Genomic DNA, 19,971 nt, shown 5'->3' with positions numbered 1-19,971 from the left:
TTTTGCTGCTTTTAGTTACAATGACAATATAATAATAACATGTTGTTTGTTTGTTTTTAAGGGTTTTACAGCGCTTGCAACACATTTAGGTTATATCAGCGCCAGTAAAAAGGAAGAAAATGGGATAGTAAAAAGTTCTAGAATTACAATTAAAGCACCCAAGAGAAAGTAAGACAAAGGGGAACAAATAGGGATCAGATGTATATTCCAAGAGCATACCATCAATGTAGTTAGTTTGAGATCACCTATTTCACCTATGTCTCATCCAGACACAAGCACAAAATCCCAACAAAAAGGAATTCACTCAAATGCTTACATTATACATTCAAAATAACAAATATAATAATACATAACAGAGAGATGATTTACAAGGAAAAAAATATCATCTCCCAAAACAATATCTATGCATTTTTTGACTGTTTCCCTCCCAGCCAGGGTCAGGACAAAATCACAAAGCCAAGTAATCTCATTCCAAGACAAAGACAGAAAGCATGTTGGCAAACAGATATAGGGGGATAGAAGACACAGCATGGATATCCCTGCCCACTATGGGAGGTCAGGAACCCCACCCAGTAATAAAAATAATAATATGATAACAATAACAACCATCAGCTGGCCAAATTCCTTCAGACACTTGTGATTTTGGAGAAACCAACATCTAATTTCTAAATAAAACATTACCACAAGTTGTAAATTTGAATTTAGAAGCACCAAAGAAAAAGAAAAACAAAGCGGATTGGTTCAAATCAGGAATAGAAGATAACATAAGCAATCCGCCAATTTTGACATTACCTTAAAGTCCCGTCAGGCACAAACAAGCAAAGGATCCCACTATGAAGGATACATTCAAATGTTTACAAACTACAATATATTCAAAACTAATAACTACAAAAGTACATTTACAGGGGGAAAAGAAATCTTCCCTCAAAAAAAAAGGTATTATACGTTTGACTGTCTTCCACCCAGCTAAGAATCTCCGCCAGAACCAGGGGGAAAATAAAAAAAGCAATCTCAATCCACAACAAAGACAGAGAACAACATGGAAAGGGAAAAGACATATAGGGGACAGAAAACACAGCAAATGACCTTTCTACTCAATATTGAAGGTCAGAAGACAACCCAGTCCTCCTCAGGATCTCACTGAGAGGGATATAAACTTTAAAAGTATATTATAATTAGAAAAACAACAATGATAATAAAAGTATAACAGTACAAGGCAGAAATGAATAACAAAGACATTATCCGCCAAACGAGGATCTCCATACTTCATTGTTTCCAACTTGGCTGAAGATCCAAGCCAGGACTGGGTAAGCTCATTACAGGGCCATGGCATGGATAGAAGACAGCATGATTTACACCAAAATAGATAAGTGCAATATATATATATATATATATATATATATATATATATATATATATATATATATATATATATAATATATATATATATATATATATATATATATATATATATATATATATAATTTGCTCACTTGGACAACATGGGTGATTCCTGTTGACATCAAACATCTTGTTTGACAAATTATCTATAATCCTTCGTGGAATGCCGATATCTTATGATGTCATGGTGGAAGGGCATAATAATATACACATATATATATATATATATATATATATATATAATATATATATATATATATATATATATATATATATATATATATATATATATATATATATATATATATATATATATATATATATATATATATATATAGTTACAAATTCATTTCGCAACATCATTAAGAATAAAGAGTTGAAAATGGAATTCAATACATACACACACACACACGTAACAAATATTTAGATCATAAAATATAAAGTGGACTGATCAGAATCAATCTTTCATCTCCTATGAAACACTCAACCCAGACATGCCTATCCTCTGGCTTTGAGGAATCAGAAAAATGAAAATAAGGAATTTTGACCAAAAATGAGGAATCCATTATGCATACACGCTGCAAATCAATTGTTTGCTCCTACTGTTTCAATGCTTTTTTACCTTTCTCTCCCCCCCCCCCCCCCCCCTGCCCCCTGTATCAACAGCATTCCCTTTCCAAAACTCAAATAAGAAACACTTAATGTGGTGACAATCTGACGTATGTTAACCAACACTCATTTAGAGTGACATAAGTAAAATATGTGTTCATTTAAAGTTAATTAAGTCTGATGCCACCCTAAATCAAAATAATTAAGAGATTTGTGTGGAAAAAATGTAGGGAGATTAAACATTTTGAATGGAGAGCTTTCTGAAAATCCCAAAATTAAAGCAATGAAGACCATGATCAACTTAAACTACTATACATATACAATTAAGGTCATCCATAGTCTCAATCTAAACTTCACTATACCTTTAACGTACATAGTACAGATAACCTCTCGTATTTCCATCTATCTAATATGATTGTGACATTCCAAAGTATAAATAGTATAACTGGAATGATGTGTTTAAGGATATATATATATATATATGGAAACAAATATAATAAATTCACTAAAGCAGGTTAAATATAATGTATTCAAGTTCCCTAATTTTGTTTTCATATTGTTTTTCTCTCTTTTTTGGACTTCTTACCTTTTTTAAGTAGTTAAGGTGCACATAAACTATTTCATTACCGTATAAAAATTTGAGTCACTCTCATTAAATTACATCCCTTTATGGTTAGATAATTCTTAAAATCCAGGATCAATATCCAATTGACAAAGCTTTGGAATCCCAAAAAAATTTCACATACTTAAAATATTCTCTAGACTGAAATTCAAGGAGAAAAATATAACCTAAACTCTCTCATGACACAACATATGCTCACATGCAAAACATCCTAAATTATCAGGAAAAATGCATCAAAACTGGCCATTTAATAACCATCTAAAAGTAAATTATATCAACTATCAACACAATATTAAAATTAACTCTTCGGACAAAACAACTATGCTTTTGAGGCTCTTCACAAAATAATAATAATAATGATGATGATGATGATAATAACAATATGTATAACAATATACAAAGATTATAACATCCTCTGTGGGTGGTCATTACCACAACTAATAGAAGAAATGCGGAATATTAACTTGCATTTGCGGGGATCATTGACTGCTTTGGGGGATTATTCTGCAAAATGCGGAATGGCAGGCATGTATGCACAACCCTAGGAAAATAAAATAAAATAAAATTTTGGAACTGATAGAAAATATGTGTGGCAAGTATAGAAATGAATGTTTAAAGTGTTTCACAAGGAAATAATAGTCATTGTTGAATTAAAAACATAAATTTTATATTTTTATATATATATATATATATATATGACGCTGCAACAAAAGACCTAAAGACCAAGTTACATGTGATAAAAAGGCAAACATTATGGCTATTTTGAAGGTCTATGGAAACGATAGCATATCTTGTTTTAAAGGTTTTCCTAACTGAAATTGATACATATGCAGTGAAGCCTGTTTAATGACATGGAAGAGGAAAACTTGGGAATAACAAGAGATTCACAAATCCCCCATTTTCTCTCTATTTACATGTTAAATTTATTATTGAATTGTATCGACATTCTAAAATCAGAATCTCAGTAATGAGGAGAGATTTGAAGCTAAGTGACCACTCAAAAGAGACCCCTCCCATCTTTAGACTTGACCATCACAACATCTCTAGATCACATCTATTTACTAATTTTTCAAACATCTTCTCTATGTAGTCTTGTGGTATCAATTGACTTCAGATTGGAAGGTCATGGGTTCGAGTCCTGCTCTGAGCGGCGCAGTTGAGTCCTTGGAAAAGGCTCTTTACTCACGTTCTCTCACCTTACTCGGGTGTAAAATGAGTACCTGGATGTTAACAGCGTTGTCTGTCAGAAAAAAAATTTAATATCGCCATACAGGCATCATGTCTCGTTCTAGTTAGAATTGCCATTGACCAGGGACCCTTTGTAAAGTGCTTTGAGCACATCTAGTATGTGAAAATAATCTAATACATACGTAAGCTAAGAAAATAGGTTCCCTACTTTTTTTCAGAGATCCTTTTTTGGAAACAAAATTGACAGTCATCGTCTACCTATGGTAATTGCCACAGCAATGTTTTTAGTCAATCACTGACCAACGCACTATATATTCTAAAAAATATCCTCACACGATCACTTGAACCACATCAACATTCAAAATGTAATGCCCAAATAGTTTATAAAAATATAGATAAAGTCAATTGCGTTTTACTTGTATGATTTGAAACTTTAAATTTCCAAAAACATAGGACCTATGCACTCTTGTATCATCTCAAGTTTTTTTTTTCCTAATTGAGAGAATTGTACAATTAAAAGAACAACATTGTACTTACATCTCATATGATATGCAACGATCTTTTGATACAACCTCATAAACACACACACACATGCATATATATATATATATATATATATATATATATATATATATATATATATATATATATATATATATATATATATATATATATATATATTGATACTTCAAAAACTTTGATCATGATAGGATGAAAAAATAATGATAATACTCTCCTTAGTAATTATCAAGCTGTTCATGAAATGTTGAGGTTCTGTGTTGCATGACAATTTTAACTCTCACCGTTACTTATTGTACACTTTTTACAAAACAGATTCGTATTTTTTAAAAATCCAAAACAATATTTCTTTCATTCACTCCCACATTGAGAGACCAACAGCCAATCACTTGTATAAAATTTGTTGGTCCCTCATTTCAGCTATTCAGTCGTCAATGACAATCACTGAACCCGTTGTACTGCCATTGGTGGTACCTAAAAAACAAAAGAAATTTTTAAAAAAGAAAGTAAAAATTACCCATTACTATTGCTGTTTGTTCTATAAGAGTTTAAGCATACTATATTTTTAGGTCAAATCAGCGCCAGAAAAAGGGGAAGTAATGGGATAGCCAATGATAAGGGATCTATAGTCTAAATCCAAGCAACCAAAGAAAAGAAAGGTATGGTTCATATCAATGCCTCTTTAAACCACACCTTCTAATGTGCTTTATATTGAGTAGGTTTGTAGGGGGGGCATGAAAAAATTGTTGAAAAAATGCTTTGACAATATGACTTTCCATGACGAAAAATGAACATACTGACAAAATTAATTTAATTAACTGAGTTAATTCAAAAGTCTTGGCACTCAGGGTGATGAATACAAGAGGAATAAAAATAAGTTTCATACATAATTTTTTTTTCAACAGGTACTAAAACTGATGCAGGCATTCAGACAGCCGGCTCATTTTATTTAATGTTTTCAACAAAAGTTTCAAGCAATAGAATGATATGGATTAATTGCTTGTGATTTCATAAACCCACAACTCATTTGTTAAAATGCCGGGCAACCATATGCAGGCTTAAAAAAAACTTTCAGAAACAAAAATTTGAAAATAATTTTGGGCGAATCTGAGATTTAAATAAAAAGGTGATGATGAAGATGATGATGATTATGAAGATAATGGTGGTAGTGCTGGTGGTGCTGATGATAATAATGATGATGATGATGATGATGATGAGAATGACATTTATCCTGGAATAGTAGAATATTAAATATACAAAATCAAGAAAACTGATAGAAATTAACGAAATCAAAACAGAGAAAAAAATATCAGAATTTCTCTGACACAATTGGGACAGTTAGCAGGTTTGCACTCAATCAATGGTCTACAATACTTCAAAAAATTTACCTGTTGCTTCTCCCATAGCCATGTGTTTGTCAGCATTCATCATTTTTGTTTCTTGTGTAGCTTGCTTCATAGGAGGACCTGAAGGAGAAGAGTCTGGTGCCCGCTTTTTAGGCTTTTCTCCATTCCCTGCTTCTGGTGAAATGTGGTTGGTATTCCGTTTACTAAAGACATAGTTCAATTGTGGGAAGTAGCGAGTTAAATCATCAACTAATATCATCTGATTACACTTCAACCTTGGAGCAGGCAAGTTATAATATTGGACAAACGCAGCTTCTTCTTCAGGAGTGCAAGGGTAAAGTTTTGCATTGAGAACTACTATGAGTACATTTAAAAACTCTGCGATTGGCACTGCAGGAAAGTACAATTTCGAAACAGCTTCTACAAGGCAGTATTTTCCTTTACGTGTAGCAGAGTCTACGTCTAGGCAAGAAATGCTCTTGCCATTAACTAAAGATGCTGATATACATTTCACTAAACTGGTCTTAGTAATATTATTGTTGGTATTATTTACATTCTTGCGTTGTGAAGGACTGGGAGTCTGACGTTTATTAGCCGCCTGTTGAGATAACTGTTGGTGGGGTAGACTAGTTATAACAGATGGAGGTGGTTGACTTACAGTTGGCTTTTTTGATTCCATAGATTCCTGACGTGTAAATAGTGAGCTATTAATCTGATTGATTCCAAATGAATTATTATGATATGGTCCATGACTTTGTTGCCCTCCTGATGATGAGGGTCCTTGTTTGGAGTTTTGTGGATGATTGTCTTTGGTAGATGATGGAGATTGCATCCCAGGCATACGATAAACGGGGTGATTAAGATCTAAGGGTGCGGAGTGAAGAAGGGGGTTTGGTGGAAGACTAAGAGGCTGATATGATGATAATGGTGGTTGTGTTGAAGAGGTTGATGATGATGGCAAAGATGAGTCAAATTGAGATGGTGGAGTTTTTGATGTTGTACCTATTTTACCCGAATGCGCAGGAGGTGGCTGTCCAGGAAACATTGACCAAAACGGAGGGCGTACGTTTGCTGATATTTTATTCATAGAGTTCATTGTTGCTGCTGCAACAGCAGCACTGTCCAAGCGATGACATTTTTCTAAAAGAGCTTGTTGCATTGATACTGGAAGTTGTGAGGGATCTAAATTGGATAGCCTTTGTTCACCTGAAGGTTTTCTATTGTCAAAATTCATTCCCGGAGGAACCATTGCCCCAGGTCTGATATTTGGAGGCAAGTCATGTCCGGGAAATCTAGGTAAAAATGGATTCATAAAAAACGGTGATCTATCGCCCATGCCATCCATAGGAAAGGTAGAGCTCATTGGAACAGGAGGATATGGAGGAGGTAAAGGTGGTCTCACTGCTGGGGGAGCTATTCTTTGGTCCAGATATTGAGCATGCTGCAGAGGATTGGAGACTGGCAATTCAAAAATTTGGACTTGTTGACATCCCTCCATAATCGTTGATATGGAGATAAGACGAGTATTACGAGCAAATGTGAAGTCAAAGCCTGCAGCCTTACATGCTGCATTTAACATTTTACATTCCTCCGCAGAGGGTAGAATACCTTTGATATTTGCATTTGTCAGAAGACCAGCAGCATAAACAATAACGGACAAGGGAACAAGCTTCTGACGGTTTTTACCAGATCCTTTCATGATGTATGGTGAAACTGTATTGTTAATTTGAACCCATCCACAACAGGGGGTGGGAGTTGTAACTGGAGGAGTTGGAGGTGTTGGCTCTGGGGGTGTTATGATTGGTTGCGGGGCTGTGGAAACTTCCCCTTTCATTGATGAGAGAACATCATCTGGGAAAGTTTTCTTGACTAGTTTGAAAAACTCCTCAAACTCACTCAAATCAACAACAAGATCACTCTCTGTAAATGAGCTCTTGCCATATTCATAATCGCAGTGTGACACGTTAATTTCATTTAAAAGGTTTGCTTCAGCTTCAGTGATGAAGTGACTAACTAGGGGATCTTTCTTCCCAAGTTCATCAGGAGACTTGTTTGGGTATTTGCTAAGGAGCTTACGTTCCACAATCCGAATTGAGACATACTTTTTACCTTTTCTTAAAAGATATGGTATACTGGTGCCATCAAGTGTTTCCCAACCAAATATTCCCTTTCTACTTTCACCATCAATAGGATCTTTTTTCAAACCCCCTTTATCCTGAGAAGGTTCAGCAGCAGAACCACCATCATCATTTTCACCAATATTTGTATGAAATGAAGACTGTGATGAAGTGCCAGGGCCAATATCAGAAACTGAGGGAGTTACTTCACTGTTTTGTGGTAAGGGTGGTGGGGACGTAAAACTGACTTCACTTTTCACATTGAGTGGTTTCTGAAATGAAAATAAGATAAGGTATTCTTAAAATAATAATTTTGGCTTCCACTTTTTATAGAACCCCATTACAATAGAATAAATTGCATAGAGAATTCTTAAAATAATTTGGCTTCCACTTTTTGTATAACCCCATTACAATGGAATCAATTGCATAGAGAATTCTTAAAATAATAATTTTGGCTTCCACTTTTTGTATAACCCCATTACAATAGAATAAATTGCATAGAGAATTCTTATAATAATTTTGGCTTCCACTTTTTGTATAACCCCATTACAATGGAATCAATTGCATAGAGAATTCTTAAAATAATAATTTTGGCTTCCATTTTTTATATAACCCCATTACAATAGAATACATTGCATAGAGAATTCTTAAAATAATAATTTTGGCTTCCACTTTTTGTATAACCCCATTACAATGGAATAAATTGCATAGAGAAGAACTGCAGCCTGACAATCAATTCTCTTTGGATATAATTGTTTGTGTTTTATGCTTGTTTTTAGAAAGATGGCGGAATGGTCAAAAGATTGTAGATTTGCACTTACAATACGAGCACCCAAGAAAACTTAAGGCAAAAAGAAATAACTCAAACAGAGAAGTATGTACCATGACAAATCTTTCCAGGTGAATGACTTGAGGCCACATAAAAGTCCCCACCAAGAACAGTACAATCAAATGTTTAAAAATGCATAAAATAACTTTTATAACAATAATAAATAACAGCATATGATTCACAAGGGGGAAAAAATTATCATCTCTCATAAAATATATTCCCATACCTTATCAAATGAACAAGTCCTAATGAACTAATGGGAAGTCAAAAAGACCCACTCCAATTCAATAAAATCACGAAAAATGAGACAAGATTTGTTCAGAAATAAAAGAGGCTCTTTAAAAATTAAGAATTGCTGTTTCAATCCAAATGCAAAACGTCTTGGTATTTTAATTATAGCTTTTATATTCAGTAAGTGAAATTCACTTTCAGACTGCACAAAATAATAACCTAAGAGTTTACCTGCTGGTGATAACTAATTAGACTTGATGAGAGATTTGATATTGAGGTTACATGATTTTCAATAGATAATATGCGCTTGGCTAAGAAGCTCCCAACATTACCATCCAGAAGTATAACGGACCAACACACAAAACTGTGTGCAACCATGAACGTGTATAGACAGGTTAATACAGTTTAGTGAGAATTACTCATAAACGCGGATGGCAAAAACAATAACAAAGACCAGAGTGACATCAACTTCAAACTATCTATAGAAGAGCTTTGTTTTCTTTAAAAATAACTGCCCAGCAGCTGAGATGAGCTGGATAAATTTATGTCACTATACTAGTACTAGAGCTACTGTTTAACTAAGTATCCTTAAATCAGATAATTTAGGTACAATCACAAGTTTTTAGTATATAACTATGTAGATGTATTTGTAAATGTAAGAGATTGAAGTTTAGCCTAGACCACAAGGAACTTTGGTTTATGCCATACTAGCACGGAGAAGTCAAATTTTTAATTTGTAAATATGGTAAAACAAAGAATTTTATCAAAAAGCTCGTGCAGTACAAAATCGTCCTACCTTTTAAACCATCAAAATCGGTCTATAACTAAAATAGTTATGAGTGATTGAAATTAAGAATCTGGGCACACTCACTAATATTAGCTTAATAGTAAATAATGTGTAAAAGTATAAAAATGCTATGTTTGTGACGGAATTTAGCTCCAGAAATGGCAACTTTAAAGGTAAAGGAATGAAAATCCACAACTTATGGTAAAATTATGTGAGGAAACTGTTGGACATGTCAGACTGTCCAGTCGACGCATTACAAGGAAGATAATTATATAATATTACATAATTTTTAAATGTAGATAAGTCGTATTGACTGGTATCCTCAGGCTTCTTTTGTTTATCTACCATCACCTTTCCAAAATCAGATTTTAGATTTAATTGCCCTTGATGACAGACATTCATAAGAGCATTGTGTGTCAAGGCTCCTTAGGTGCAAGTGACCACTGCATTACATGTCTGGATAAAATATGGAACACTTCTTCCCCTTGGACAAATGTTACTCACTTAATTATCACAAAGCCAACTTTGAATCCATGACATGTTTTGCTTATCGATGGTAAAGCATTCTCTTTTTGAAGCACAGTTGCAAAAAAAGAAAACTGACTATAACATTATAAGGGAAAAACTGCATTTGACATTTTTTTTTGAAGATATAACACAGAAATTTCCATTTAAAAGTTGTGAAGTAACGTTTGCTCCTCCTGACTCTTGTTATGGAATGGATATAGATAAATACTCATGATAGACACATTATCCAAAAGCTAGACTTGTACTGGACATTATCCAAAAGCTGGATATGTACTGTATTTTCCAAATTTGCGGAGAGAAGATTTATTTTTATATAACACAATCAATATAAACAGAATACGGGAAGACTCATCTGACTAGAAATTCACTTACTTTGTGACTAAATCATTAACTTACCTCCATGATGGGTGATCATTACTCTTGAGACCAACATACACAATATGAAACAGAATAAAATATCCTTGATCTTGAAACCATGTCCATGAAACCATAGCCTTCAAAGAAATAAGCAATTCATTATGTACGTTAGCAGTAATTGATTTTAAAATAATTTTCTTTCTTTAGGGGGGGGGGAGTGATCGTGTCTTTGTTGGGGGGTTCGGATAAAAGCATATGAATCTTAAAAATTGGCTCTCCAAATACTGCATTTGATTCAATTTTGAGTATGTAATATATTTAAGAAGAAAAGATGCAAATTTGCAAAGATCCACTGCCTCAAATTGATGGCTATGTGGTCTTGTGGTAAGACACTCGCCTTCGGATTGGAGGGTTAAGGATTTGAGTCCCACTCTGAGCAGCGATTTGTTGAGTTCTTGGAAAAGGCTCTTTACTCATATTCTCTCAACGTTGTTTCAGTCAGAAAACAACTTTATTTTTAATATCGCTTAACAAGCTTCATCTCTCATCCTTTATGTTACGGGTTGCTGTTGGCTAGGGACCTCTTATCAAGCGCTTTGAGCATGTTTAGCAGACATGGTGCTATATAAATGTTCCTTTTTATTGTTTTTTATTTGGCAGGTTGAGACAGATGGTGAAAAATGAATTTAAATTTATTTTAAAGCTAACCAACACATGAGATTCTACATTTTTAAAAATTTTAATAAATGTAGAGTCTATTTATATTCCTCAATAAAGTATAAGAATGTATCCCAAGTTAAATCTGTTTGACAATATACATGAACAGATTCAATATTCTGCATCTAGTTCACCTCAATTTAATACCGATTCAAGATAATAAGGTTACAAATATACAAAAGGAAAAGAAAAAAATAATGTGGTTACCATTACCATATTATGAGCACGATCTGGCTATAAGCACACTCTGCTTAATCCCTATGAACCATGCTTATAAAGGGAGACCACTGCATTAGATATTTCATTAATAATAAATATATATATATATATATATATATATATATATATATATATATATATATTATATATATATATATATATATATATATATTATATATATATATATATATATATATATAATATATATATATATATATATATATATATATATATATATATGAGCCAAGGTCAAAAGGTGCCCGCCTGATACCAGTGTTAAGAAAATTTTATTTTTACTTAATTATGGGCTGTTTTCATTGGGTTAATGCTTGTAATCAATTGATAATATGAAGAAGAGATAAAATGAGATAGCTCAACATACTCTGTTCAACAGAATATGAAATAAACAACTTGAAAGTGAAATTTGAATGCTGTTTGGCATGTGCTTAAAACGAGGTCAACGCATCACCTTTTTAGAAATCATGTAGAAATTAAATGTGATGTTTTAGCTCACGTGATTGAAATTTGACTAATAGTATAAAGTCAAAATTTACTTTTAAACGCAATTGCAGTATATTACATATCTGATTAAGTTTCATATAGAGTTCTTAAAAAGTTGGTGTTGCTTGTGACCTTTGGTGTCATCAAACACAGCACAATACTAAGACTCGACACGAAACTTTAAAGCTCATGTTTAATGTTTATAAAATGTTTTATTATGAGAAAAAAGCATAGATTTACTATCTGAACTCAAATCTTGGAGTAAATGTATACCGTTTAGCCGATATTGAGGTTTATTGATTTTGGTGTCATTTGTCACAAGCAACACGGCATGCGTGAACACGTGGAAGTTTGTTTCGTTAAATGGTGATTCGCAATTTTGATCCACCCTTCTTACCAGTCTTTGAAGTGCAGCACTTTCATTTGCCTTTCCAGCATGGCTCCAGGCAGAAAAGGTAAGTTGAACTTTGGTGTCATCGCTATTTTACATTGTCACAAGCAACACTTGATATTGGATATTACAAAGTGCCACCAAAAAATTATGTTTTCAGCTGTTATTCTATTTACAAATATGATATTATGACATCTAATCTGAGACTGATTTTGACACAATTAATTATTTCCTTGTAATTCTAGTTTTTTATGTTTCAGGGTTGTATCAATCAAGGAAAAGACAAAACTCAAGCTTTTGACGAATCCAGATAAAAGAAGGGTTGTCAAGAAATTTTATTTGATTTATTATTAACACACTAAATTACTACAAACTAGCAGATTTGAGCAGTAGGGCGGATGTTACGGTATGGTTACATGAATTCATTACCATGGCAGATATTTATCTAGTGGTTGGGTGACTTCTGGTACTTTTTGTGACCATTGGTGTCATTGGTTAAAATGTCACAGGTGACACTTAAGTTTGAAGTTTCTAATGTATTTCTCTTTTCATGTTCTTCAAATCTTGAAATGTCATTGAATTACATTTAACAGGCTATATTACATGTGTTCAGTTGCTGTTCTTGATTTATTGAGGCAAAATTGCGTTCTAGTGCCGATTTTGACCAAAGTAATAGCAACAATGCTATTATTAATTTCTAAGTATATTTCCAATTTGAAAGTATTTAGTTTCTTTAAATATTATTGAATATCATTTTAGAGTAGGTTATTGTGCTTTTTTGACTGAAAATAATGATATATTATGGACGAAAGTGTGATTTGGTGTTGCTTGTGACATAAGTAATGGTGTCACCGGTCTTATGTCACAAGTCACATTCAGATGCTCTAATTTCCATGTATATTTCTATTTTTGAAGTCTTTGGTTTCTGAAATATTATTAAATTCCATATTTAACTGTGGTTAATACACTAGTTTGACCGAAATTAATGATATATTGTCGAAATTGCAATTTGGTATTGCTTGTGACATAAGTAATGGTGTCATCGGTCTAATGTCACAAGTGACACAATGTCGCTAAATAAGATATGCTTTGGTCACATTATTTCCCAACATTTTATTCCAACAGTTTCTGAACATTGCTGGTAAAAGGCATATGCAATATTGTTGTTGTTGTTAATGTACAAACATTTTTATGAAATAATATATTTGCATTCTATGTTGCTTGTGACCGATGACACCAAAAAGCAACATTTTCTCCAATAGTTGGTAATATTATTGTACTATGATTGTTGTTGATTGTGTCTTTTTGTCTATAACTTACTAAATAAAGTTTGATACTCAACAAAAATCATTTGGTAATTGAGTTTTTTGTCTCATTTTGGTGTCACCGGTCACAGGTGACACCAGCAACCTATAGGTATTGTTGACGATATTATGCTGCGTTAGACCTGAAAGTTATCTAAAGGGCCTTTGTTTCATAAAGTACAGGGTTTTTGCTACACATATAGAAACATGAATGGACTATTATGTCACTTTTATTTTGAGAAAAAAATTTGGCACCTTTTGACCTTGGCTCATATATATATATATATATATATATATATATATATATATATATATATATATATATATATATATATATATATATATATATATATTATATATATATATATATTGGCCTTTTTCAAAAAACTGCCAAATTCCTGTCCTGTGACGATATTGGCTCTTTGAAATATTTGATGCATATATTGTTAGCAAATACTTGCCTAAACACTCTCACTACACATTACTAACTTGTATGAAACATAAAAAACAAAAATCGAGAGAGATTCAGGATAGATACGACGTATTGTTATTGACGGGGGTAGACGAAAATACCCTGTCCTTTTTTTTTTGGATGATGGCTAAAAATCGAATTCTTAACGAAATGGAGTGTCTTGTTGTATACAACTATGAATTCAGCTGATGAAAATTGCCATCTTCTAACATCCTCATAAAAGTTTGTAACAATCAGACTTTTGAAAAATTGTTATATAGTTCTAAAGTTTGTCCCCAAGGGGGTTACTCATTCCTGTAACGGCAGTGAAAATTAACCAATTAAAATCCTCTAAACAATAGAAGTGCAACAAACAATGTTTTCTCGCCGTAGATACCTCTTTTCCATCATGGCCGAAACTACAAACACATGGTTTTTTCATCCAGTGTGATTTCCAGATCAAAACCGCTTCAAGAATGGTGAGTAATGTTCAACATTAGACCATGAACCTCATTCCTGTTACCAGGGCTTGTTATTTAAATTAGAAATTGAATTAAAATAAAACGTATCAGTATATAGCTTTTTTAAGGCTCTAAATAATAGTCATACTTTAATGTTGGAGTAAAGCATATTTTAGGGATAGTATGAATCGGAGCGAGATAAACTCATCCCTGTTACACTCATTCCTGTTACACCTTGTTTTGTAACAGGAATGAGGGATGTAACAGGAATGAGGAAAACATAACAGGAATGAGTAACAGGAATGAGGAATGTGAACTTTCATAAAATGAAACACACATTTTATTGTAACTAAGTCCTTTGGAGCATAATGGCCCCATAGAATCGGAGCTAATCCCTGTTTCTGTAGCATGAAACAGACATTTAACTTATGAATACGACGTTGGTCTATAGCAAATTACATTCCCCAGCAGTACTGGTACAATAATATACACCTGGGTGAAGCAAAGTGAATCAACCAGACTTAATTTCATTGATTAAGGAAACCACTCTATGGCTGTGGAGGTTTTCGAACCTGTTACCTCCCAGTCGGGAGTCCTTTTGGTAACCACTCTGCCACGGCGCCTCCACATTGTTTATTGATTCATAGCATATTCTTTTTAGGATGTGTTTGGTAAAGTGTTTTGTAAACCACTGAAGTGTTACAGGCCTATGTCCATTAAAGTGGTAACATTCATGGTTACAAGGTTACCATTAAAAACATTTTTTAATGTATACATCTTCATCTCTTCCATTCCTGAAAGACTATTTTTAGTGCAAAGTTAACTTGCCAGTACCAAATGCCCAATGTCCAAACATAGTTTGTTGCCTGTTAGGCTCAGATATATTTTGGATGATTGCTATGATTTTAACGGCCCGGTATCGCTTGTACAAATGTGACATTGCATCACATAATAGTCTTCTTTGTTTCTTGACTTTAATTCTTGTTACACCTTGTTTTGTAACAGGAATGAAGGTGGCGAAATGTAACTTGATATTAGTGTTCATTTTCAAGGGTCATAGCTTTGTTGTAACGATTGTTTTATTTTGTTTTCTTATCACAAAGGCCAAAAAAGTTATGACGTCAGCCGAGAGCACCGACTTTACCATCAAAGACGAGATGGAGATCTTATTTTACGTGCTGTTAATCTTAAAAAAGAACAAGACAAATACCAGAGCGACAAATCGAGTGGAAAGAAAAAGTCCATAAAAGATAAGACACTAAGAGAACAACGCAAACAGAGAAGGAATTGGATAAAAAATTATCACACACACACACTACAAACCGGAAACAGCAAAATCTTGATCTGAGTTACACTCCATCCTCACACTCAAAATCTCCACTCCAGTATGTCTCTCGTCAAAGATATCAAGCTACTAAAACAGCCAATGAAACCTTTATGTTGAAAAACCAAAGTCTTGAAGAAGTGAAAAGGCTGTTCTCCTCTCTTTCTCATTAGAAAAAGAAATCCAAAAAGTACAAAAAGCGCTCGGACAGGTCATTAAAAAAACACAAATTTCCGTTGACACGTACCCTGATCAAAACTAGAAAACTTTTGAAAGATAGCAGAAAAAACAAGAAATGTGGCAAAAACTCAGTGAAAAGAACATTACAATATCATTTTGCACTCCTATAAGACATCAAACATTTGAGGAACAGAAGGCACATGTACAAATCCGTGAAACATTTGGCAGCTGATATGACTCTCAAAAACATAAACTCTTGGAAAAATTCGGAAACGACGTCAAATGCCTCCAAAATTTCCAGATCTTGTCAATCAAATAGTAAGAGATTTTTTCCTGAAAGGTGACACTTCTAAATTAGCTCCAGGAAAGAGAAACACAATAACAAGAAATAAAGTCAAGAAATAAAGAAGACTATTATGTGATACAATGTCACATTTGTACAAACGATACATCTCTTGCAACCCATATGTGTCATTTTCTTCATTCTACCGACTTATGGCTTTGGGTTGTTACTCCAAGAAAAAGGGACAGAGAAACATGTGCATATAAAAAATGTGAAAACATTAACATGCTTGCTTCAGCGCTTTGGAGAAAAGGAGTCAAGAATGTTCAAACATGTTGTTGGTCACATCAATTAAATTTCATTCATTTCTACAAAGTGATTTGAAGCAACAGGTTTTCAAAGGTATTGATGGAGACATGCCTGAAGTTGCACAGGTTGACTTTAACAGTGACTCAAGTGATGAACATGACCAAGATGACATAGACATTAAGGTGATGCAGACTGAAATCGATTACAATGGTTTTATCAAAAGATTGAATGAATGGAAATCATTTGATGAAGTGGTTGATGAATGTGAAAATCAAGCATTACGTGTTTGTGAAATAGTTGGGGCCAGCTGAAGTGTAATCAAAACTCGCATTGGTATTGACAAAAGGTTTACACATTTCATTCCAAATGATATACCTAGATCTCTGTTTTATGGGAAACAGTTATTTCCAGTCTAGCTGAGGGCCGATGGGGATTGCCTGCCTGCCTGTGGTGCAGTGTATGCATTTGGCAAAGACACACAAACAGACGAAATACGAGTAAGATTGATATAAGAGCTGGCTTCACACAAGGACCATTATTTGTCAGATTCAAACCTTGCTTCACTAAATGACAACATCCAGACAGTTGTTGATTTTTTGTCACAAACTTGGACCATTATATTCTCGATGTTCACATAAGTGATAAAGATACCCTGGGAGAGTTGTTCAAACTGGACGTTATGTCATTAAGTAAACCAAAATCATACATGGATATGTGGCAGCTTCTTGCTATTTCTAGTCTTTTAAAAATGCCTCTTTTGTCTGTTTATCCAAACATTCCGAACTGCCACGAAAGAGTTATCTTGAATCAATTGATTCAACCTAGAGTTAAGTTAACAAACAGTGCTGGTGCTCTTTTGTGGGTCTCTACTAACATAAGCCCCAAATTAATGTATTGGCGCCCTAACCATTTGGTCCCCTTCTGAGTTTCAATCACTAAGCGTATTGAATTTATAATCCTTTCGAATAAATGTGTTGTAATTACTCATTCCTGTAACAGAAAACTCATTCCTGTTACGTCCACTCATTCCTGTAACAGAAAACTCATTCCTGTTACGTCCACTCATTCCTGTTACACAAACTCATTCCTGTTAAGAATGACTTTTTCATTTTTTTTTCATGATAAATATAAGTACTTGAAAGGAAATATTATTTGTGGTGGTTTAACACTTATATACCTAGACTATGGTAAACAATGTTTATTTTTGTCATTTTCCTACAATTTTTTGGAGATGATGATTTCTCAAATAATATCCTTTGTTTTCAAAAACTGAATTCTGAATGCCTTTTGTAAAACAATACATGTCATTTTGTTGTCAGAATTGGTATCAATGCTGTGTGTTTATTGTTTTCCAATGTTTTATTTCAATAATTGTCCTAAAATGTGTTAACTTATGTAATGTGACTTAATTTTTTAAGCATAACAGGAATGAGTCACATGTGGATCGTGATTCACAAATACTTGAATAAGTGACCAATGGAAACTCATTAAGCCCTGTTATTACAATTTTATGTCGCATACATATCACAGAAAACATACACAAAATAATGAGTATGTTGGAAATACTTGACTTTTAAAAAATTTGAGGACTCGAATTTGGCGTTTTTCTGAAAACGGCCGATATATATCTTTTAATGGGACATTCACAGGTTGTCGTTAATTACCAGTGGATGTCGTAAAAAGAGAGATGTCATTATCAGTGACTGTAACGAACAAAGAATTTGCAGCAATAAGTTCTCTATCCTTAATAAAGACTTCAGTTTTTGCAAATGACATGAACAAAAACTGATCACCAAGAGGACAAGATGGAAGTAAAAGCTATTGGTTGTAACCCATAATAAGTATAATTTCCTAAACTAAAACCACCGGAATCATTCAGAGAGATATATATATATATATTTCTCCTGCATTAAATAAACAACTCATTACAGATGCTCTTACTTAATATTATTGAATGATAAAATATATGAGGTTCAATAACAACATTGCACCCACTTGCATATTTTTAAAAAGACCATTTTTTTCGAAGTCTGAATAGTCTCCTGCGGCTATTCAGACCCAAACTCCAATGTGTGTGTGTACGTAAACACAGGGGGGGGGGGGGGGGGGGGGGGTGATTCAGTGTGGGCCGTGGGTAGATGGTGGAATTGATAAAGAAATATAAGGGTTCAGAAGAAATTCTGTTTTGTCTATATCACACTGACTTAGCTCATACCCCTACTTCTGATTGTAGAGAAGGATTGTTGCTGTCTAACACAATCAGAATATGTAAATTTTAAATTCTTTATCTTTTGTCCTGATTTTGTTTAGACATTGTGTTACGTTGATAGAAAAAATTTTCCTTTAGACCACAGTTATCTTGACTGATTTGTTACTTTTGAAATTTTAACTCTTTTCTGTTTAATTTCTAATAGTTCTAATTGGACTTCCAATTGGTCTATGATTTTGTCTTTCTCATCAAATAAAGTTGAACCGGGTTTAGACTACCTGTTGATAATTACTAATGCATTATTTTTATGTAATTATCAATAATTAAAATAAAAATTTTTAAATAACAAAAAAAAACTATACTGCCACGGAGAACTATTCAGATTAAGTCAGAATAATCTATTGATTACACAGGCGCATTGAAATTTGAGTCTGAATGTCCATGGGAGACTATTCACACTTGGGTCGCAGACATTTTTTCAAACTCTCCATTTCACTCACAAATATCAATAAGTCTATCAAACAGCATCTCTTGCACAAACAGACTAATACAGCTGTGACCACGTAAAAGCAGTGACTCAGCAAACATGAGTTTACCATGCTATGATTTTTTTAATGTGGAGTGAATAACATCTGAGGAAAGACGTCCGTAGTTTCACAGCACACCTAAAGAGGAGATTTTAAAAATTATTATCCGGGGGGAGGGAGACCCTCCTGAACCTCCCCCCCCCCTCTTTTCAGCCCTAAAACTAAAGATACTATACTATAACCTGGTGAAACATAATATTTGCCACCACTTGCCACATCGAAACTGATACTTAGGAAACACAGTAATCAGTAATAGTAATAATATAGTAATAATGGCGTCGCCCAGTCATGAACGTCAACCGACTCAGCTAGACATAATACTAAATTGTTTTTGAAATTATAAAAATTGCACCACCTATAAAAATGAAAATTATCTGATCTATTTATTGTACTTGTACATTGCAACTAATTGAGAGTCAATGACGGCTAAAAGATTAAGTCATATAATAAAAGTGCTGTGAAACTACTACGATTGACGATGTCCTCCCATATTCATATCTC

The 19,971-nt window shown here is 33.5% G+C and overlaps 1 protein-coding gene across 2 annotated transcripts in view; it reads right to left on the bottom strand.

Moving 5' to 3' along the window:
• Window positions 1-4,515: 4,515 nt before the first annotated feature.
• The window catches only part of LOC144964935 (uncharacterized), a 16,149-nt gene continuing 693 nt past the window's right edge, over window positions 4,516-19,971 (bottom strand). For both annotated transcript variants that reach the window (XM_078899735.1, XM_078899736.1), the window contains exons 2-4: window positions 10,574-10,671; window positions 5,728-8,074; window positions 4,516-4,813 (exon numbers count right to left, since the gene is read on the bottom strand). In XM_078899735.1, coding sequence (XP_078755861.1) covers window positions 4,764-4,813; window positions 5,728-8,074; window positions 10,574-10,579 — 2,403 coding nt within the window. In that variant the 5' untranslated portion in view covers window positions 10,580-10,671 and the 3' untranslated portion in view covers window positions 4,516-4,763. The remainder of the gene's footprint in view (window positions 4,814-5,727; window positions 8,075-10,573; window positions 10,672-19,971) is intronic.

This window comes from Berghia stephanieae, chromosome 2 (assembly GCF_034508935.2).
Source record: "Berghia stephanieae isolate SIO BIC M18660-M18661 chromosome 2, UCSD_Bste_1.3, whole genome shotgun sequence".
Classification (NCBI taxonomy): domain Eukaryota; kingdom Metazoa; phylum Mollusca; class Gastropoda; order Nudibranchia; family Aeolidiidae; genus Berghia; species Berghia stephanieae.
Note: the sequence above shows the minus strand (reverse complement) of the source record. Positions and strands in the feature narration are given on the sequence as shown.